Source organism: Triturus cristatus, chromosome 5_2 (assembly GCF_964204655.1).
Source record: "Triturus cristatus chromosome 5_2, aTriCri1.1, whole genome shotgun sequence".
NCBI lineage: Eukaryota > Metazoa > Chordata > Amphibia > Caudata > Salamandridae > Triturus > Triturus cristatus.
In genome coordinates, this window is record NC_140588.1 from 969,675,932 (window position 1) to 969,696,483 (window position 20,552).

General features: G+C 41.8%; 1 protein-coding gene across 5 annotated transcripts in view; it reads left to right on the forward strand.

Annotated features, from left to right (window-relative positions):
- CHRDL1 (chordin like 1) overlaps positions 1 to 20,552 on the forward strand; it is a 641,585-nt gene that overhangs the window by 74,552 nt on the left and 546,481 nt on the right. The window contains exon 2 of one of the 5 annotated variants that reach the window (XM_085608179.1): positions 6,978 to 7,051. The exons of the other annotated variants lie outside the window; for them this stretch is intronic. Within the exon in view, the coding sequence (XP_085464305.1) occupies positions 6,978 to 7,051 (74 nt within the window). The remainder of the gene's footprint in view (positions 1 to 6,977; positions 7,052 to 20,552) is intronic. 5 annotated transcript variants of the gene reach the window in all.

Genomic DNA, 20,552 nt, shown 5'->3' on the forward strand with positions numbered 1-20,552 from the left:
AAATGCAGAACATTTATCCTGCCCTTCTCTGACTCACGAAGGATGTCAAACGGTGTTAGCAGCGAAGAGAACAAACACACTTGAAATGGCATCTCCGAGAGAGTAAAAACGACCATTTACGACTTTGGAACTGGCCAGGGATTCGCAGACTTCTCTTGACAGGTGATCTGGTGAGTTTCCCGTGAAGTTAACATAGAGCAGACGCGGTGCGGATGGGGATGGAGACAAGGCAGGAACTGAATAAAGTATTTCAAATAAACGAGACGTGATTTCCCAGTCTTCCCTCCCACCCTTCCAAGACGTGCACGCCAATAAATAAACACATTGCAGAGTGGACTCTTCCTAGAACTCATGCCTGGATGTATTCCGAAAGCTGTTCAGTGAAAGTTTAATTCTGGGAAAACATGCTGCCTTAAAGTAGAGCAACTATTAACTAGTGAAAAGCGAGAACTAGAAGTTATATATCGATTATAAGTTGGGAGGTATTGGAACATGCTCCGGGATCAGAAGGGGATAATAAAACAGAGAGTAATGCAGAGTAAAATGTCTTCCATAGACATATCTGTACATTAGGGACTTTATTGGCATTCATGAGTGGGGCGGTAGTACTTGCCATTAGAGATTCATATAATTTCCACAACACTTTTCTCTATTGTTAAAACTCTTTCCTGATAGCCGGCATATGTTTTAATTGATACAAACCTCCCCCTAACAGGTTCTTGCCTCTGCTTGTTTCTCTGTATTCTTTGCCGCATCTATTTTGCTCTCCATCACCAGGGGCGGCTGGTGACATTTGTAAGTGGTGGGCGTAAAATTTGTGGCAGCGCGCAACATGGCGAGCAACCTAAGGGGGGAAACATTTTGCAGTACAAGAAAATGCAGGTGTACATTTCTAAGCAGCAAAATGTGCAAGTGGACAACAGTTAATCTTCACATTAATGTTATGCTCAATTAGGCACAGAAGGTAAAGGGTCCTGTGAGATCTACAGCAGTGCAAATGTTTTTGGAAAGATACACAGTTCCCTTCTGATTAGTCTGCATTTTACGGACTGTTGTATATATTCACTATTTTTAAATGTTTCATTATGCCTACTGTACACCATTACACTTTTTGGGGGTGGTGGGTGGTACTGCAAATGTCTTAAATGTTGGGTCCATGGAAGTGGATGATGGCCTGATTTAAGTATGAAAATAATGTGTTTTATTTTGTAAAAAAAACCCTCCTATTGCTGGTATGTGGCGTGGTTTTCATTAAACACGTCGTTCTTCCTTGTGTGGCAAATAATCATTTTAAATGTTGAAACGTGCCTTCTGTTTTAGAGCACTACATTTTCTGACGAACCCTGATTTTCATTATAGCTATAGCGGGTCAAACCTTTTTTCAAATCAAATTAGGATAAAATATTTGAAACCCGTGTTTTTCTAACACTAGGTTTCGAGCAGACGCAGCGGTGCCCCTCATCACTGCCCTGCCATTGATGAGCTCCCTGGCACCCTTCAGCCTCAGCTGCCTGCTGCCAGAATGGCCTGGTCGCCCACCGGTGAGGCAGACCAAGATCTGCCTGGGAACCGGGCACTAGGGCTACTGTGAAGTACCACCCCGCCCACGTGCAGCAATAATGAGGGAAAAAAATATCTATTTATTAAAAATTCCTGGAAGCTGGCAAATGCCACCATTCTTGGCTGGAAACGTTTCACAAAGCTAAAAATATATTTGTTTTTCAGGGATGAATTTGTAGCACGGATATTTGCAGGTTCTTGGCAAGCGCTTAAACTGCTCGTCAGGGACAGTAACTGCTATATACATCCAATCACAATACATTACTGAGGGCTGTTTTCCGTGCCCAGATCACACTCCTTCACTGGACACTCGACAGATCGGCGCCCAGCGTGCCAGTCGTGTGTTCCAAGATACATGCAGATCTTAAAAATAAACACATTAAATGTCCTCGAATCACATGTAGTAAGCCCTATATAAATGCAATTAACAATACAACACACCGAGGTAAGCTCCGATTTGGGTAACGCTAACGCAGTATTCTTACGTATATGACCTGACACGTAGTGATACTGTAGCAGTCGCCTTATCTCCCCACTCATCTCTAAGTTCAGCCCTTTCTCTCGCAGTGTGATCCTGAGCACTTATAGCTCAAATAGCACAGCACAACCACTAGACACAGTGTGATCTTGGCAAGACTTTCGCTTGCTGCTTCGGTTACGAAAAAAGTATCCAAACTAACGCAGAAAGCCAGTGCCAGCATGCCTTACAAGCATTTTCAACAGCAGGTCTGCCGAGTCCTGGGGTTCAAAAAAGGGAAAAGGCTTACCTGCACATGTGTCGTTTGAAACCACGGCTGCAGGTGCCTTTTTTTTTCCAGCAACAAACACACCCCTTCCGGAAATATGAACTTCCTGCCAAACTAAAACTAAATGGATAGCCACTCCCGGTCGCCTCGGCCTTACCCAATTAGGAAGCCTAATTTACGGAGGCGAAACGAGTGCTGCAATTGTTACCACCCCCTGCACTCAGTGCACTCTGAGCCAGCCCTGCCCCTTCCCATTACCATGAATGGCGCTCCACTGACCGCGCCCTGGGCCAATTCATTATCGCCCTATTTGAAACCCATTTAATGCCGCTTTATTCAGCCACTCCCACAAGGCTGATGTCACCCGCCTCCTCGCTCCTCGCTTGTGCCTCGAGGGCGAGGAATAGTTCTCGCCCAGCTTTTGCACATGCGCACATTGCGCAGGAAGACTCCGAGACAAAGTAAGTAAAAAAATATATATATTTTTTACATGGTTTAACTTTCAAGTTTCACCGTTTACGGGGAGCACCAAGCAGTGAGCACTTCTTTAAACTGCTCAATTGGTGTTCATTCTCTCGAGTCTCTCCCTTTAGCTTTCCCCGATGCTGGTAGGTGGGGCAACGCCCCCTACGCCCCTTAAGACCAGCCGCCACTGTCCATCACTAGGATATCTCTGAGTATCCATCATCCACTAATGCAGTAATCAGTGTTAGGCGGATATTCTAATCCACTGCCTAAATAAAAACTTTGTTACACATTGCAGATCCCCATCACTGCTTACAAGTGGCCCATGGAAGAAAATGCAGAGCAGGGGAATGGACCCTGGCATGTTACTTTGTTGTGTAAGGGGTGCAGGCCTGCTACGTTTCCTTATTCCTTTGCGTTTACAAAAGCGAGACCATTTTAGGAGAACAGTGTGGGGAGGATAGGGAGGAACTCTTTTGCCTTGGGTATTAGGATCACAGGCTTGTGACTAAAGAAGATCATTTGTGTACGTTGCTTTAATTGCTGCTCACCTCGTTTATATTCAAGCAGAGCACATTTCTTAGGGGAATTTGCTTCTCTGGTGGATCTATTCTTGCACAAGAGGATCGCATACTTGGCATGTGTCGTTTGATGATGACAATCTGTCTTGCAGCAACCCTGCCTTCTCCAGGCGAAGGACTCACATGATGACCGTGAGGAGAGAGGTGCCAGGGTATGGAGATAAATGTACGAATCCTTCAAAGAGGTGCCCTTTAAATGTATTGGTTTGGTAGGATTATTTTCCAATCCTTATGCCAGCATTTTATTCTGCGGATTCTGCAAAATGTTGAAGTGTTTGGTCTTATCAGAACCAAATTGAAGTCTTTATGGAAGTGGGAAGAGGTGCCATCTGAGCCCAAAGCTGCAAGACTTTCATGAATCTGATCACTTTGCAGGCTTCCTCTTTATCGACAGCTGCAATTTAGGGCAACTGCAAACATTTCATAGAATTGTAGCTGGGTAAAAGGTGAATAACAGGGATGTTTTTCACTTTCATAGTTCTGAGTGACGTCAGACAACTCAAGAGTTTCTGTTGTTGTCAATTCAATATCATTCTTAACCCCTCAGTGAAAAACATTCCCTTTATTTATTGTTATCCATCTATAGTTCTAATGGTTATGCATACCTGTCACTCAACACTTTGAGAACGAATATCTGTGAGAATGAATATCGAATTCTAAATCTGGTTGTTTACTTACTGCAAAGACGTAGCAGCAACTTTTGTTTCTTAATGTTGTTCCATTATAAAGGAATTACAGGCTGCTCTGACAGGGCTTTCAGAGACACTGTCAGTGCATTCAAGAGTTTCCAAGAGAGGAAGTGAGGGTGTTTAGAAGGCTGAGGAGTGAGTATAGTAGGTTTCTGGGCGGGATGAGGAGAAGGAGTCAGAGGTAAGGTCAGGAAGGACTCACGGCAGAATCAAGCATGGTTAGCTGTGAAGTAATTGAAATTGGGATGTGATGGCAAGGTGTTCAGATAGAGAAGAGTGAAAAACATTAGACATAGTGTCATGTCTGATAATGAGAGGATATGAGTGGTAGCAGAAGAAAACATATCAAAAAGGAGGATAGAACTGGAGAGCAGAAATTGCTGGTGGATTTAACAACTCTCCCGAGATGTCTTCCAATGCTGAGAGCTGTGCTGTGAACGTGCAGAGTTTATTTGCTTTTAGGAAAAGAGGGAATGCCCCTCGAGCTCTCAAGCAGACTGTTGCAGGATGGCATGCTCAGTATGTAGAGGGGCTTCTGCAATGCCTAGACCACACAGGCACCTTCGCGTTTATGGTCACGCAGAGGGGAAACAACCTGTACAACGCGGTCATTACCGCGCGATACCTTTCCCACGCATCCAAAACCGCACATATGCCTTTACCACTCAAGTCAAGTCATGCCTTTACAACAAAATAGTAAGTTTATGCCAGGTATGTGTACAGCTCTTTCCACCCAAATACCCTTACTCACCATAAACCCTAAAAACACCCTTAACACCCAAATATCCTTTCCCACCCTAAACCCTAAAATACCCTTGACACCATAATACCCTATCTGTCTGTCTGTCTGTCTGTCTGTCTGTCTGTCCATTTTTTTTAAACGTTTTGTCATGAGTGATGTAATCTGTGAGGTCATAAGCAGTGTATTTCGGGGGCGAAGGTTATAGTTAGCTCAGTTAACTATAGCTGCTTAATTTCAATGGTTGTGTACGAGTGAAATCTGTTTTCTCAGTGAATTTCTAAGGTTTATTTTAATTCTATTTCCTAACTACAACGTCCCTATAGCCTTTGGTTTTTCAGTGAATTTCTAAGGTTTTTTAATGTTATTTCCTTACTATAATATCCCTGTAGCCTTTGGTTTTTAAGTGAATTTCTATGGTTTTTTAAAAATTGTATTTCCTACCTGTAACCTTTGAGAGTGAGTGCTTCAGTCTTAATCTTAATTTGGCCCTGGGTGGTGGTGGACCCGGAGGGCTCTGTGTGGCCTCCCATTACCTTTAATATAGCCCTTGGGAGGTGGTGGTCTTGGGGCCGAGGGGGTCAGTGTGGCCTCCCCCAATTTATTTTTTCTTAGTGGCCCGGGGAAGTGGTTGTCTCTGGGGCACGTGCGTCCCCTCCTTTAAATCCCTCATGCCCCTGCGTCCTGGCCCAGCCACGGACTATCAGTAAAGAAGTGTGGGAGCCTGCTGTTCTTTTTTTTGTTTTTTGTTTTTGTCAGGAGCCGCACACCAAATATAATTTAAAAAAAAGGCTGTTAATGCCCTGCCGGGTCCACGCAGGACCCCTCAAAGAGGCCTATGATCAGGCTATTCCTATCCTGCCTCTCCTTTTTTTAAAACTTTTTTTGTGGGGCTCAAGCTGAGTCCCAATATGGCAGCCAACACTTCCTGGTTTGAAGTGTTGGCAGCCAATCAAATTTGAGCACTGGGACTCTCGGATTCTCTGAAGATTCACATTCTTATATATACAAATTTTGATTTCTTTTTATTATCTTCAAAAATACTGAACGGATTTACGCTAAATGAGAAAAAGGCACTTCTCTGGACTAATATCTACCTTTCTGACAAATTTGGTGTAATTCTGTTCAGCGGTTCGGACTATAGTCATGTCTAAAAGTCCTATGGGAATTAACTTGGGAAACTAATGTTTATTGACCCCCCTTTTTCTTGGCCCCCGCTTGACGGATCGCCCTGAAGCTTTCCATGTGCAACAAGAATCATCGGGTCACTTTTTTGGAAGATTCTACAAATGGCGCCAAAGATATAGGCAAGTCAAAAACGTCTTTTTCTGTGGAAACATGGTCCTAACTAAAACTACCTACTGGTGACCGCCCAATAGGTAATATAAATGACATATATAAAATATATGTCATCAGTGATGTCACTGACCATGTCATGATTGATCTAATATGTGACGTAATCAGCAATTCTTTGTGGGGGCACGAGTTATAGTTAGCTCAGCTAACTATAACAGCTGAATTTCTCTGGTTTTGTGCGAGTGAAATGTCAGCCTAACTATAACGTCCCTGTAACCTTTGGTGTTTTCTATGAATTTCTTAGGTTTTTTAAAATGCAATTTCCTAACTATAATGTCCCTGAAACCTGTAGTTTTTTCAGTGAATTTCTAAGGTTTATTAAACATTTGTATTTATTTAAAGATGTTTTTAACTATTTTTTTCTTTTTTGTTATGATTATCTATGTATTTTTAAAAATGTTAAAATAATTATAATCACTTTTTTAAAATATATATATAACATAGCTGATTAAAAATTTATAGTGTTATTTATTTAAATAATTATAATTTTTACTCAATTGTAATATAGAGTGTGATATATGACAGAATGATGAATAGAAAAAGAAAATTTGTATATAATATTTCAGGGTAATTTTTTCCACAGTTTTTTGCTAAATGAAGTTTTGTATGATTGCTTTTAATAGTATAAAAGATGTATTGTAGTCTCATTATGAGAAATATATTTATATCTTTTTTTTGTTTACAGAAAAGGGTTGTGCACCAATCGCGAACCTGCGTGGTGGGTGCACAGATCCGTTACACGAATGTCAGTCTAAAATATGTATTTAGATAGTATATTTTTTCACGAAAAATAGACTTGCATTCTAGAAGTCATAAATTTGTTTTGAAATGTTTTAAACAGATTTTTAAGGACTCAACGGTATCACGCACCAGTCGCAGATGTTTGCATTCGGTATGCGAATCCTTTATGCAAATGTAAGTCTAAAATACGTACTTACACTGAAATTATATTTGTTTTAAACAAAGAAGTTTATTATTGAATATAAACAATTAGTATTAGTGTTGTACAATATTTTTAAGATCTTTAAAACATATTTTTATGTACGCAACACCTTCGCGCACCAGTCAGGAAGGAGTCACGAACCCTGCTGGCACGTATTTCCGGGATCGCTTAGGGGTCACGACTCCGGCGTCATTTTAAATAGTATGAAAAATCAATGTTGCAAGTTTAAATATCTGTTTTGCTTAAAGACTTTCCACTAAAATAGTTTTAAACACAATTTGCAAATAGAAATTTATACTTTTAAATTAAATTTAGCACATTTTACTGGTGCTTGACGTATATGTGATGGGTGTGCCACTCCTACGCGACTCCCTGTGACATGGAAAGAAAGCTTTTTTATTGGTTATAAAGGTTTTCATTCTCTTAGAGGGAGGATACAACACCTGTTCTTTTCCTCCTATTTTGGGTGAGTCTACATGAGTAGACAGCTTTTTTGTAGGCTCTACTCAATTTTTTATATTTTTGGTGTTTTGACCAATTAATGTCTGAAAATGGAAATATCACATCTGGAAGAAGAGCAGCTGGAGGAGACTGAAGACATTGAAGAGCTGGTGAAAAAATGCAAGGAGAGCATTGTTAGGGCCTTTTTATCTGTGCCTGAGGGTGAAAAAAGGTGAATGCTCAAAAATTGACCTGTTTCATATGCCACAAAGTTCCCTCCAGAGGATCGTAGAAAAAATATTCTGGTGGCACATCGTCAATGAGAAAACATCTAGAGACGATACACCCAACTTGTCTTGAGCGAGAAATGATGGCTCTGGAGAAGAGGGAGCAAGCTGCAGCAGATGACGGAAATCAACCATCAACATCAGCTGGAGCTGTTCTTACCACTTCTCAACCCTAGATCTTTCCCGAACTCACCGATGCAGAAATATACTGCAGAAAGTGTTTAACAACTCTCTGCGTTGGTGAACTTTCAATTGATGACATCATCAATCTACTCAAAACACATAAGTGTTAGTTTGTTTTTGTTTTGGAAGCTTATGTTTCTTTGTTCTATAGGAACACTAAAGTTGAACTTCATAAGTTTTTTTTTTTACTTTAAAAAAGTCAAAAACACCCCAAAAAATAACAAAATGGTTAGAAAATACAAAAAAAACTGAAAAGAGTTTAGAAAAAAAGGTTCTTACAGAACCACCTATACTGGTTAAACACACATTGTGTGTAGTGAAACTGATTGCTTGCATACATGTGTGTGTGATGAATGTAAGAATAGTGCCTGGATGATTGAATGAGTGCATACATAGTACCTCAGTGAATGCATGAGTGTAAGGATACTGTCTGAGTGAATAGTTGAGTACAGGGGTACTGCCTGGGTGATTGTATGAGTGCATGGATAGACATGGGTGAATGAAGGAGTGTATGGATAGTGCCTGGGTGATTGGATGAGTGTATGCATGGTGCCTGGGTGATTGGATTAGTGATTGAGTACTGTCTCAGTGAATGCATGACTGCATGGGTACTGAGTGAGTGAACAGTTGATTTTAAGGATAGTGTCTGAGTGATTCGTTGAGTGCATGGGTAGTGACTGAGTGAATGAATGAGTGAATGAGTAGTGCATGGGTGATTGGATGAGTGCATGCATAGTGTCTGGGAGATTGGATGAGTGCAAAACCAGTGCCTGGCTGATTCCATGAGTGCATGGATAGTATTTGGATGAATGAATGAGAGTATGGGTAGTGCCTGGGTGATTGGATGCATGCATGGGTAGTGATTGGGTGATTGCATGAGTGCATTAGTACTGTCTGAGTGAATGTATGATTGCATGGGTACTGCGTAAATGAACGGTTGAGTTGAAGGATAGTATCTGAGTGATTCAGTGATTGCATGAGTAATGCCTGGGTGATTGGTTGAGTGCATGAGTAGTGCCTGAGTGAATGGATAAGTGGGAGGGTAGTGCCTGGCTCATTGGGTGAGTGTGTGGGTAATGTCTCTGTGATTGGATGAATGAATGGGTGCTGCCTTAATGATTGCATGACTGTATGGACAATACCTGAGTGAATGGATGATTGCATGGGTAGTGCCTGGGTGATTGGATGAGTGCATAGTGCCTGGGAGATTAGATGAGTGCAAGAGCAGTGCCTGGGTGATTCCATGAGTGCATGGATGAACAGTTGATTTGAAGGATAGTGTCTGAGTGATTCGTTGAGTGCATGGGTAGTGCCTGAGTGAATGGATAAGTGGATGGGTAGTGCCTGGCTCACTGGGTGACTGTGTGGGTAGTGCCTCTGTGATTGGATGAATAAATGGGTACTGCCTCAATGATTGGATGACTGCATGGACAGTGCCTGAGTGAATGGATGAGTGCATGGGTAATTGGTGGATGAATCAGTGAGTGCAATAGCAGAGCCTGGGTGATTCCATGAGTGCATGGATAGTACCTGGATGAATGAATGCGAGTATGGGTAGTGCCTGGGTGATTGGATGAGTGCATGCATAGTGCCTGGGAGATTAGAGGAGTGCAAGAGCAGTGCCTGGGTGATTCCATGAGTGCATGGATAGTACCTGGATGAACGAGAGTATGGGTAGTGCCTGGGTGATTGGATGAGTGCATGGATAGTGCCTGGGTGATTGGATGAGTGCACAAGTAATGTCTGAGTGAATGCATGATTGCATGGGTACTGCATGAGTGAACAGTTGATTTGAAGGATAGTGTCTGAGTGATTTGTTGAGTGCATGGGTACTGTCTGGGTAATTGGATGAGTGCAAGGATAGTGCCTGAGTGAAAGGGTAAGTGGAAGGGTAGTGTCTGGCTCATTGGGAGATTGCATGGGTACTGTCTCATTGATTGCATGACTGCATGGACAGTGCCTGAGTGAATGGATGAGTGCATGGGTAGTTGCTGGATGAATCAGTGAGTGCAATAGCAGTGCATGGATAATTTCATGAGTTCATGGATAGTACCTGGGTAAATGAATGAGTGAATGAGTAGTGCATGGGTCATTGCATGAGTGCATGCATAGTGTCTGGGAGATTGGATGAGTGCAAAACCAGTGCCTCGCTGATTCCATGAGTGCATGTATAGTACCTGGATGAATGAATGAGAGTATGGGTAGTGCCTGGGTGATTGGATGAGTGCATGGGTAGTGCTTGGGTGATTGCATGAGTGCATTAGTACTGTCTGAGTGAATGCATGAGTGCATGGGTACTGCATAAGTGAACGGTTAACTTGAAGGATAGTGTCTGAGTGATTCAATGATTGCATGAGTAATGCCTGGGTGATTGGTTGAGAGCATGAGTAGTGCCTGAGTGAATGGATAAGTGGAAGGGTAGTGCCTGGGTGAGTGTGTGGGTAGTGTCTCTGTGATTGGATGAATAAATGGGTACTGCCTCAATGATTGCATGACTGTATGGACAGTACCTGAGTGAATGGATGATTGCATGGGTAGTGCCTGGGTGATTGGATGAGCACATGCATAGTCCCTGGAAGATTGGATGAGTGCAAGAGAAGTGCCTGGGTGATTCCATGAGTGCATGGATAGTACCTAGGTGAATGAATGAGTGCATAGGTAGTGCCTGGGTGATTGGATGAGTGTATGCATAGAGCCTGGGAGATTGGATAAGTGTTAAAACAGTGCCTGGGTTCTTCCAAGAGTGCATAGATAGTACCTGAGTGAGTGTATCTGTGCATGGGTACTGCATGAGTGAACGGTTCAGTTGAAGGATAGTGCCTGAGTGCATGGGTAGTGCCTGGGTGATGGGATGAGTGCATGAGTACTGCCTGAGTGAATGCATGAGTGCATGGGTAGTGATTGAGTGAATGGTTGAGTGCAAGCATAGTGCCTGAGTGATTGGATGACTGCATGGATAGTGACTGAGTAAATGGTTGAGTACTAGCATAGTGCCTGAGTGATTGGATGACTGCATTGGTAGTGTTTTCTAAAGTATAGCTAGCTATTGTTTTAGTTTTGCCAAGAGTTGTCAAAAGTTTCTCTAAGTTCTAGTCTGCTCCATACCTTAGCATGTGTGAGGTTAGAATCTCTTTCTGGGTCTCCATATCTAACACCCCGCAAGGGGAGTCAGAAACACTGGAGCTGGATTCTCTGCGAGGAGGACGACAGCGTCTGGTCTGTGCATCAGGCGGGAACTCGATCTCCTTCCGAACTTGCTGTGGTGAACCGCAAGTAGGCAGTCGAACTGGACTGTATTTGAACCGTGGTTTGCCAGGGCAAGTGCAGGTATATTTATACCTTGAAGGTGTTTAGGAATGCCTGTATTGACGTAAAAGTCGGGCATCGGAACGTCATGAATGAACCCCTAAGGAATAGATGTTCATGCATAATAAATTAGCTCTTGGAGAAATCAATATCCAAGCAAGGGAAATTCCTAAAGGCTTAAGGGTCTGGTTTTCCAAGAACTCGTTGTGACGTGGATTGACGGATGTAGGTGGCCATGCCTGTATTTGGTTAGCATGGACAATGCCTAAATAAGGGCTGGATTTTCTATGCCTAAATAAGGGCAATATGAATTGTACCTATATGAGGGCATACATCGGGAAACCTATATACGCAATCTAAATCTACACACAACAGTGCCTGAGGGAATGGATTAGTGGAAGGGTTGTGCCTGGGTGATTAGATGAGGACATGGATAGTGCCTGAGTGAATGGGTCAGTGGAAGGGTAGTATTTGGCTCATTGGGTGAGTGCATGGGTGTCTGTGTCATTGGATAAATAAATGGGCACTGCCTCATTGATTGCATGACTGCATGGACAGTGCCTGAGTAAATGGATGAGTGCATGGGTAGTTGCTGGATGAATCATTGAGTGCAATAGCAGTGCCTGGTTGATTCCATGAGTGCATGACTAGTACCTGGGTGAATGAATGAGTGAATGGGTAGTGCCTGGGTGATTGGATGAGTGCATGCATAGTGATTCCATGAGTACATGGATAGTACCTGGGTGAATGAATGAGTGAATGGGTAGTGCCTGGGTGATTGGATGAGTGCATGCCTAGTGTCTGGGAGATTGGATGAGTGCAAAACCAGTGCCTGGCTGATTCCATGAGTGTATGGATAGTACCTGGATGAATGAATGAGAGTATGGGTAGTGCCTGGGTGATTGGATGAGTGTATGGGTAGTGCTTGGGTGATTGCATGAGTGCATTAGTACTGTCTGAGTGAATGCATGATTGCATGGGTACTGTGTAAATGAATGGTTGAGTTGAAAGATAGTGTCTGAGTGATTCAATGATTGCATGAGTAACACCTTGGTGATTGGTTGAGTGCATGAGTAGTGCCTGAGTGATAGGTGGGAGGGTAGTGCCTGGGTCATTGGGTGAGTGTGTGGGTAGTGTCTCTGTGATTGGATGAATGAATGGGTACTGCCTCAATGATTGCATCACTATATGGACAGTACCTGAGTGAATGGATGATTGCATGGGTAGTGCCTGGGTGATTGGATAAGTGCATGCATAGTGCCTGGATGAGTGCAAGAGCAGTGCCTGGGTGATTCCATGAGTGCATGGATAGTACCTAGGTGAATGAATGAGATTGGATAAGTGCAAAAGTACTGCCTGAGTGAGTGTACGAGTGTATGGGTACTGCATGAGTGAACGGTTCAGTTGAAGGATAGTGCCTAAGTGCATGGGTAGTGCCTGGGTGATTGGATGAGTGCATGAGTACTGCCTGAGTGAATGCATGAGTGCATGGGTAGTGACTGAGTGAATGGTTGAGTGCAAGCATAGTGCCTGAGTGATTGGGTGACTGCATGGGTAGTGATTGAGTAAATGGTTGAGTGCAAGCATAGTGCTTAAGTGATTGGATGACTGCATGGGTAGTGCCTGAGTGAATGGATTAGTGCAAGGGTAGTGCCTGGCTCATCCAGTAAGTACATGGGTAGTGCCTGGGTAATTGGATGAGTGCATGGGTACTGTCTCAATGACTGTATGAGTCCAAGCGCAGTGCGTGAGTAAATATATGAGTGCATGGTAGTACCTGAATGAATGAGTGAGTGAGTCCAAGAGCAGTGTCTGGGTGATTCCATGAGTGCATGGATAGTAGCTGGGTTATTGAATGAGTGTATGGGTTGTCCCTGAGTGATTGGAAGATTGCATGCGTAGTGTCTGGTTGCATAAGTGCATGGGTAGTCCTTGGGTAATTCCATGAGTGCACAGGTAGTGCCTAGGTGAATAGAGGAGTGCATGGATAGTGCCTGGTTGAGTATATGAGTACTGCCTGGATGATTGGAACAATGCAAGAGTAGTGACTGGGTGATTGAATGAATGCATTAGTAGCATCTGCATGATTGGATGGCTCTATGCCTAGTGAATGAATGAATGCCGTATACAGTAGATTCTATCCATTTAAACTATTATCTCTATAATATATTTTAAAATACGTCTTAAAATGAGAAGATACGTCATACTTCAAAATTGTCACATTTTTAAATGTAATATAAAGCACTTTCAATGCCCACCTGTCCTGTATGAGGAGGATCAACTAATACATACACCTTCTTGAACACAAATTTAGAGAACATGTGGTGTGAAACAGATGTATTCTAGTATGTGTAGGCTTGTACATGTATTCTGACACGTGTTGTGCATCTGTTGACTCAACAGTAGCTAGTATAAAGAAGAAAAATAACAAAATGTTATTTAGTGATCACATATTAGAGATATTATAATAATATATTTTTAAGAACACACAATTAATTTAAAATTATATAAGATTCTCAGTTACCCCTTTTTGCTGTTCTCAGATTGCACATAACTTCACCATGCACAGAGATTTCAATGTACCATCATCACTGAACAGCGGGGGGGGAAAACAATCAAATTGATTGTTGAAAAAAACCCAATCAGCATAGAACATCATTATCAATATGTGTAGCTATGCGTTCTCCTTTCTATCCTTTCTTAATCCATTCTTTCATCCACATTGACTCTATTTATCACAAATACATTTCACAAAACGTATCATCTCATTTACATCTTCTAGAAAATTTGACAACAAATATATAAACTATTTGCTTTTAAACACAATCTTCCAAATGTAATATCAATTAGGGTAAATATTAATCAAAGCACTAATTATAAACACTAATAGTTTGCAGTGCTGTCTACTCCTGTTCACATCTTCCTCAATAGGCTGAATGATATATTCAAAAACTTGGGCTGCAAAATTATCATATAAGAATTTTGTAAATCATAAGGCAATCTAGCTTTGAATTCCAAGTGAGCATCACTGCAATGCGTCCATCCTTTATTACACTTTAAATAAACAGTATAGTGTCCAGATGTTGTTGTAGGTCCATCATGGAAAATAATAACCACTGCTGTAAAATTTCTGCCTGAAATAGATATTTGACTTCCTTTAAAATGTGTAATTCTTGTTTGCAATTTTCTTCGATTTGCTCTGCAACGTTGTAGCATTAAAATGAGATATTTTCCAAATCTTTCTATATGTAATGTAGACATCTCTGATCTACAATGTAAACATCTCATATCCCGATTTGCTGTTTTTAATCAATTTTTTAAAAGGTACTGTTATGCAGTCTGGTATTGATAAGTATTGGAATTGTTATGTTTGTATTTGAGTATTAGAAGTAAATGAACACTGTTCACACTTATGATCCCACCTGTAACTTAGTCCAAATATGTTTTCAATGTGTATTCCTTCATGTTCTAATACTCCAAGAATAAACATTAGAAATTCTTGTGCATCTTGGTGTATATTGAGAGTAAATGTCAATGAACCATTACATATATCTAAAAGATGCCGAATTCCAGAAGCAGTATGCATTTTACTTCTGTCACTTGCCAACTGTTGAAATACATGATGTAGTGCAGAAAAGAATCTTTTTTCACAATTTTCCATGATTTCATGATGAAGATGTGGTAGATAAAACACTATATTCAGAATCACATTAGCACAACAGTTGATACCGGAGAACATGGCGGCTGTGAGCTGAACTGAGCGGCCGCTTGCCGCCGGTGTGCCGCTCTGCTCTATGGCGGGAAATTAGAAGGAACAGTACCGTATGTAATTATTTGAGTCTTTACCCCCCCTTTCTCTCGAGACTTACCCCTGGAATGTGTATCGGAGTGTCCGTCGACCTCCCGCACTGGTTGCTGGCTGCAGTTGAGATAAGGAAAGGTCGGAGGGCAGCCGCGCGAGGATTTCTCAGAGGCGGTCTCACGAAGAACTAGCGGCAGTACAGGGAAAGCGGCTGCTGCCGCAACGATCGCGCTGGAGGAAACAGCTGAGGTGGAAGCGGAGATGGTTTTGATACCGGCGGTGGCTGCGGTGAGAAGTGGATTTTTTCCGGCAATTCTAAAGCACAAGGTAAAAGAGTGGAACGCTTTAGAACACCGGAAAGACGAGGGTGTTCGAGAGGAATCTGAAGCCGGTAAGCTTGCCCCCCTTTGTTGTCCTAGAACGAGGAGGCAATTAAAACAGACCGAAACAGAGTTTATCCCTATAGTTAATCAAACAAAGCCTAATACTGCTACACAGGGCGTGAAAACTAAGACGAGGAAAGCCACAAAAGTATAAGGGGTAAAACGGCAAAAAAAGCTGGGAAAAGGGGCATAACACAGGGATCAACAGTGCCAGAGCTTGAGCTTGAGGGGGAGACTGACAGTAAAAACATCAAGAAACCTCGCAAGGGTGAATCTGATATAGATATTCATCGTAAGGAGGTTAATACTGTGTAAAAAGGTGCCTTAGAAAGTAGTTCCTCCCCTCTTTGGAAGAGTAAGGGAAAAGGCTCCGGAAACAGCAGAAAGAAATGTCTCCCTTTAGAGGCGAAAGTTAAAATAACTCCATCGCTAAGATCTTACTTTAAAGCTCTGCCACAGGTTCTGGATGTGGTAAAGCACGGAGAAGTCCTTAGGAAAGAATCTGAGCAAATAGACGCCTCAAGATATCCATCTTCAAAACAAATGGAGCCAGGAAATACCCCTTCCCCCGTGCCCAACCTTATGCTTCCACCTTCCCCTTTGCCTATGTCTATAATAGCTACACCTTCCCAACCCCCTAAACAAAATCCCATGCAAGTTTCACCATTAAGTAGTTTTGTGACCCCGGAAGTAGGTTTATTTATGAGTATAGGGCTAACTAAATAGCATGGTGAAACAGAAGAACAAAGGGTGGAGAAAGAAGCAATAAGGGACTGCGAGATTGACAGTATTGGGAGCAATGTAGAAATTGGGAGGATACAGGAGATTCAGGGAAAGGAAGACCCTTATCGGGCCTCTTCAGAAATGTTATTTTCTACTATGTCTTTGGACATTAAGAAAGGGTTTGCTGTCTCGGAGTTAAATCAGGGGGAGATTAGACTCTTTTGTGAATCCCTTGAGAGAAAATTTGACCTTCTGGACTCTAGGACAGCAGCTCTAGAGAATTCAGTAGAGGAGATTAAAGAAGACCTGGGAGTAGTTAAAGCGGAAATTTCAACACTTAAGAAAGATGAAGCCATGGGAGAATAACTCCTGACGTAATAATCTACGCCTCCTGAACATACCAGAAGGAAAGGAGGGTGATGATCTTAAAGCCTTTATTGTAACTCTCATAAAAGAATCTGTTTGGATTGAGGATTCAGAGGAAGATCTGATGAGAGATATAACCAAAGAATTCACAGAGACCCCTTTAGGAGACATCCGAACCAAACAAAACCCAGAAAGATTCGAATCAATTTCCTGACTTATTCCTTGAAGGAGCAAATATTAAAAGCTGCCCTTAAACAGAAATAACTGAAACCCAGAGACTTTGCTTTTGAAATTAGATCAGATCTCTCTCTGGTTACTTTGGATCGGCAATTGGAGCTGGGTAGAAAAATGGAGGATTTTAAGAAACTAGGGGCTGTTGTTCAGTTGAAATTCCCGGCACAATTGAAGATTGTGCTTAATAACAAAATGTATAACCTGAAAACAGTGCAGGAGGCTGAAGATTTGAAATAGCCTCCCAGGAAATGTCTCGGCTGATGAAATTTCTATGGGGTTAGGGGACATTCGTAATTTATATACAAAATTATTTATATAATTATACGTGTGTACTAGTCGATGAATGATGGAAAGTAATTGAGTTATAAATTAAGTTAACATAATTATAAGGGGTTTAGTTTAGGGATATAAGAATAGCTTCATAATTTTCACATGGAGATTAAAATTGACCGGGAGATACATAAACTTAGTGCAGAGCAGAGTGGAGTAAACCGGCTGGCAGAATCTGGACCTAGTCCAGGTAAATGAGGGTAGGGTTCACCAGGGAAGGGGGATGGGGAAGGGAGGCAGGGATAGGGAAACACGGGTGGGGGAGCATAGGGGGAAAAAGAAAATTCTCATTGCCTTTCAGCCTAGCTCTTGGCTGTTGCCTTTGGCTTGATGTTGTTGTCTTGAAAGACGGTATGTATCCAGAAATCATTGTCTTTAACCCACCATGAGAAAGATAAAATGTCTATAATGGCCTCCGAGTTAAAGGAAGGAGAGAAAAAATCTTCCAGTACCTTAGAGACTCACCTGCACAGGTAATCATCTTGCAGGAAACACATCTCTTGAGCGAGGAAATTAGCGGTATCTGTGGGAAACTCAGATGGGTGGAACATTGTATTAGCTCCTGTCAAAGTGCGAATATTAGGGGCGGAGTGATTTTAGTAAAAAAACAACTAAATGCTGGTCTTTTAAATGTCATGACAGATCAAAGTGGTAGGTGGGCCATTGCCAAATTATCGGTCAATGGTTCAGTTATAACAGTAGTAGGTTATTATGGCCCTAACCAGGACGACCTCTCTACACTAAAAAAAATTTTTTCAAGTCTTTTGGGTTTCCCAGATACGATACTCCTAGCAGGGGATTTCAATATAGTATTGAATCCGCAAATGGACAAATCCCCAAATAGCAGGGCAAATGTCCTATCCAAATCTAGGTCATATTTAAAACTGATGGTGAAGCAGAATGCCTTATCAGACATTTGGAAGGAAAGGTCCGGTATCCAGCTAGGTATCTTGTTCTATAATAAAAAACATAGCCGAAAATCAAGGATCGACTATATCTTGATTAGTAATGACCTAAGAGGTAAAGTGGAGGATATAGGTTACTAGGCTCCCCATCTTTCGGACCATGCAGCAGTATGGGTGGACCTAGATATGTCAGGTAAAGAACAAAGAAGGGTATGGACAATTGACCGTACACTTCTCCTAGAGGAAACTGGAATCCTCTATTTATATCAGGAGACAGAGTTTTTCTTAAACATTAATGTAGGGTCGGCAGAACCCTCTGTCGTATGGGATGCCCTGAAGTCAAATTTGAGAAGTTTGGTAACAAACAGAACCGCCTATAAGAATAGACAGTATAGGGAGGAACTAGCATCTATTGAGAAAGAAATGAAAGAGGTGGAAAAGAAGATCAATAATGAAACAGACTAAACTATCTCCCACACACATGTTGTGAAGCTGAAAACATTACAAGATTTATTAGAAGACACCATACAGGCCAGGATTTCTAAAAGATGGGAGGCAAGTAAACTTACATTTTGAATATAGTGAAGGGGCTGGGAAATTATTAGCATGGAAAGCTAAAACTGACAGAACACGAAATGTTATCAAGCAAATTGATAACGTTCAATCTATTCAGTCAGTAATTAACGATAAAGAGATAGGGGAAGCTTTCTATACTTTTTTTAAAGCTCTTTATAATGAAGATAACGAGGTAGATAGCACATCAGCACATGATTGGCTAAACCCAATTAATCTTACCTCCTTAGACCCCGTCCAACGATTAAACTTAGAGTCCGAGATTTCACAACAGGAGGTTAGGAAGGCGCTTTCCGCCTGTAAGGCAGGTAAGGCCGCAGGGCCAGACGGTCTCCCCGTAGAACTATATAGAAGTTTGGGAGATGCGATAATTCCATTTATGACAACCCTCTTTAATAAAATCTTAATTGAAGGAGTTAAACCACCTGCTTCATGGGATGAAGCTAATAGAACGCTGATTTTAAAAACAGGCAAGCTTTCAACCAAATGCGGGTCATACAGACCTATCTCGCTTCTAAACACCGATTATAAGATATTTACTAGAATTTTGGCGGATAGGTTAGGTGTGGTAGTGGGTGGCCTGTTGCACACAAACCAAAAAAGATTTTTAAGAGGCAGGAATCTTTTCGATCTCACTCATGATCTCATTGGTGCCATTGATTTTGCTACAACTTTTTCACTACCTTTAACAGTAATGACCCTGGACGCCACTAAGGCATTTGACAGGGTCAACTGGAACTATTTAGCAGCAGTGCTAGAGAAGTTCAATTTTGGGCCAAAATGTTGCCGTACTATTAGTCTCATATATAGAGCCCCATCAGCGAGGCTTGTGATTTACGGACAACGGACCAAACCTTTTAAAATTAAGAGAGGAACTAGACAGGGCTGCCCTCTCTCCCCCCTCCTACATGATATGTATACAGATCCTTTTGTACAACTTCTCAGGGAGGAGGCACTTATTACACCATTTAAGAGTGGAACATGGGAGAGAAAGGTAGCCCTGTACACTGATGATATATTAATCCTTTCGTCAGATATAGAGGCATCTCTACCTCTTGTTATTAATATAGCACAGGATTTTGGGCGGATTTCGGGCTACGAAGTTAATGCAGAAAAAACTGAAATCATGACATGGACTCTGCCGAGGGGTCGACATCAGACCAAAGATGAGATAAGGTACTTGGGGGTGAAGATAGTTCAGGATATAAATCAGATTGCGGCAACCAATTTTTTAAGCATCTCAAGAGAGTGCCAAAAACTTATGAAATCCTGGACGCATCTTCTTCTGACCATTCTAGGCAGAATCAACTTAGTAAAGATGGTAATTCTGCCAAAAGTCACCTTTCTTTTTAACACCATCCCTCTACATTTCGAGAAGCAAATAATTGAAAAACTGCAGCAATCTATTAATTCATTTGTGTGGGCCTATAAAGCCACTAGGATTTAATTGAAGAAATTGAGACGAAGGAGGGAAAAGGGGGGTCTTACACTTCCGGATATACAATACTATGCCTGGGCCTTCCAGTTAACACACACAAGAATGTTGTTAAAATCTCTGGATTTATCAGAGAGGGGGGGGTAATGTTCTTAGCTATGTTGGAGCAAGTTGGACTATCGCATGAAGGTTTTCTTTTTAAGTATGGAGATAAGAAATTCTTCAAAAAAGTTAGGCTGAAAGTCCTACGGAGCTCAGTCTACACATGGGCAGAATTAAAAAACGAACAGGCCTAGAATATTGCTCGAAACTAGCGCCATTGTGGGATAGTCCGGGCGGACCAATCTATTTGAAAGACAAACTGGCGACTCCTTTAAAAACAGCCGGGTTTCTGGTGTGGGGAGACCTCACAGCAGAGGGGTCATTAGTACCTTGGGCATTTTTGGATGAAAAATTGGAGGAGGGTATGTCCAGATTTAAATATTTACAATTAAAGAGCTGGTCA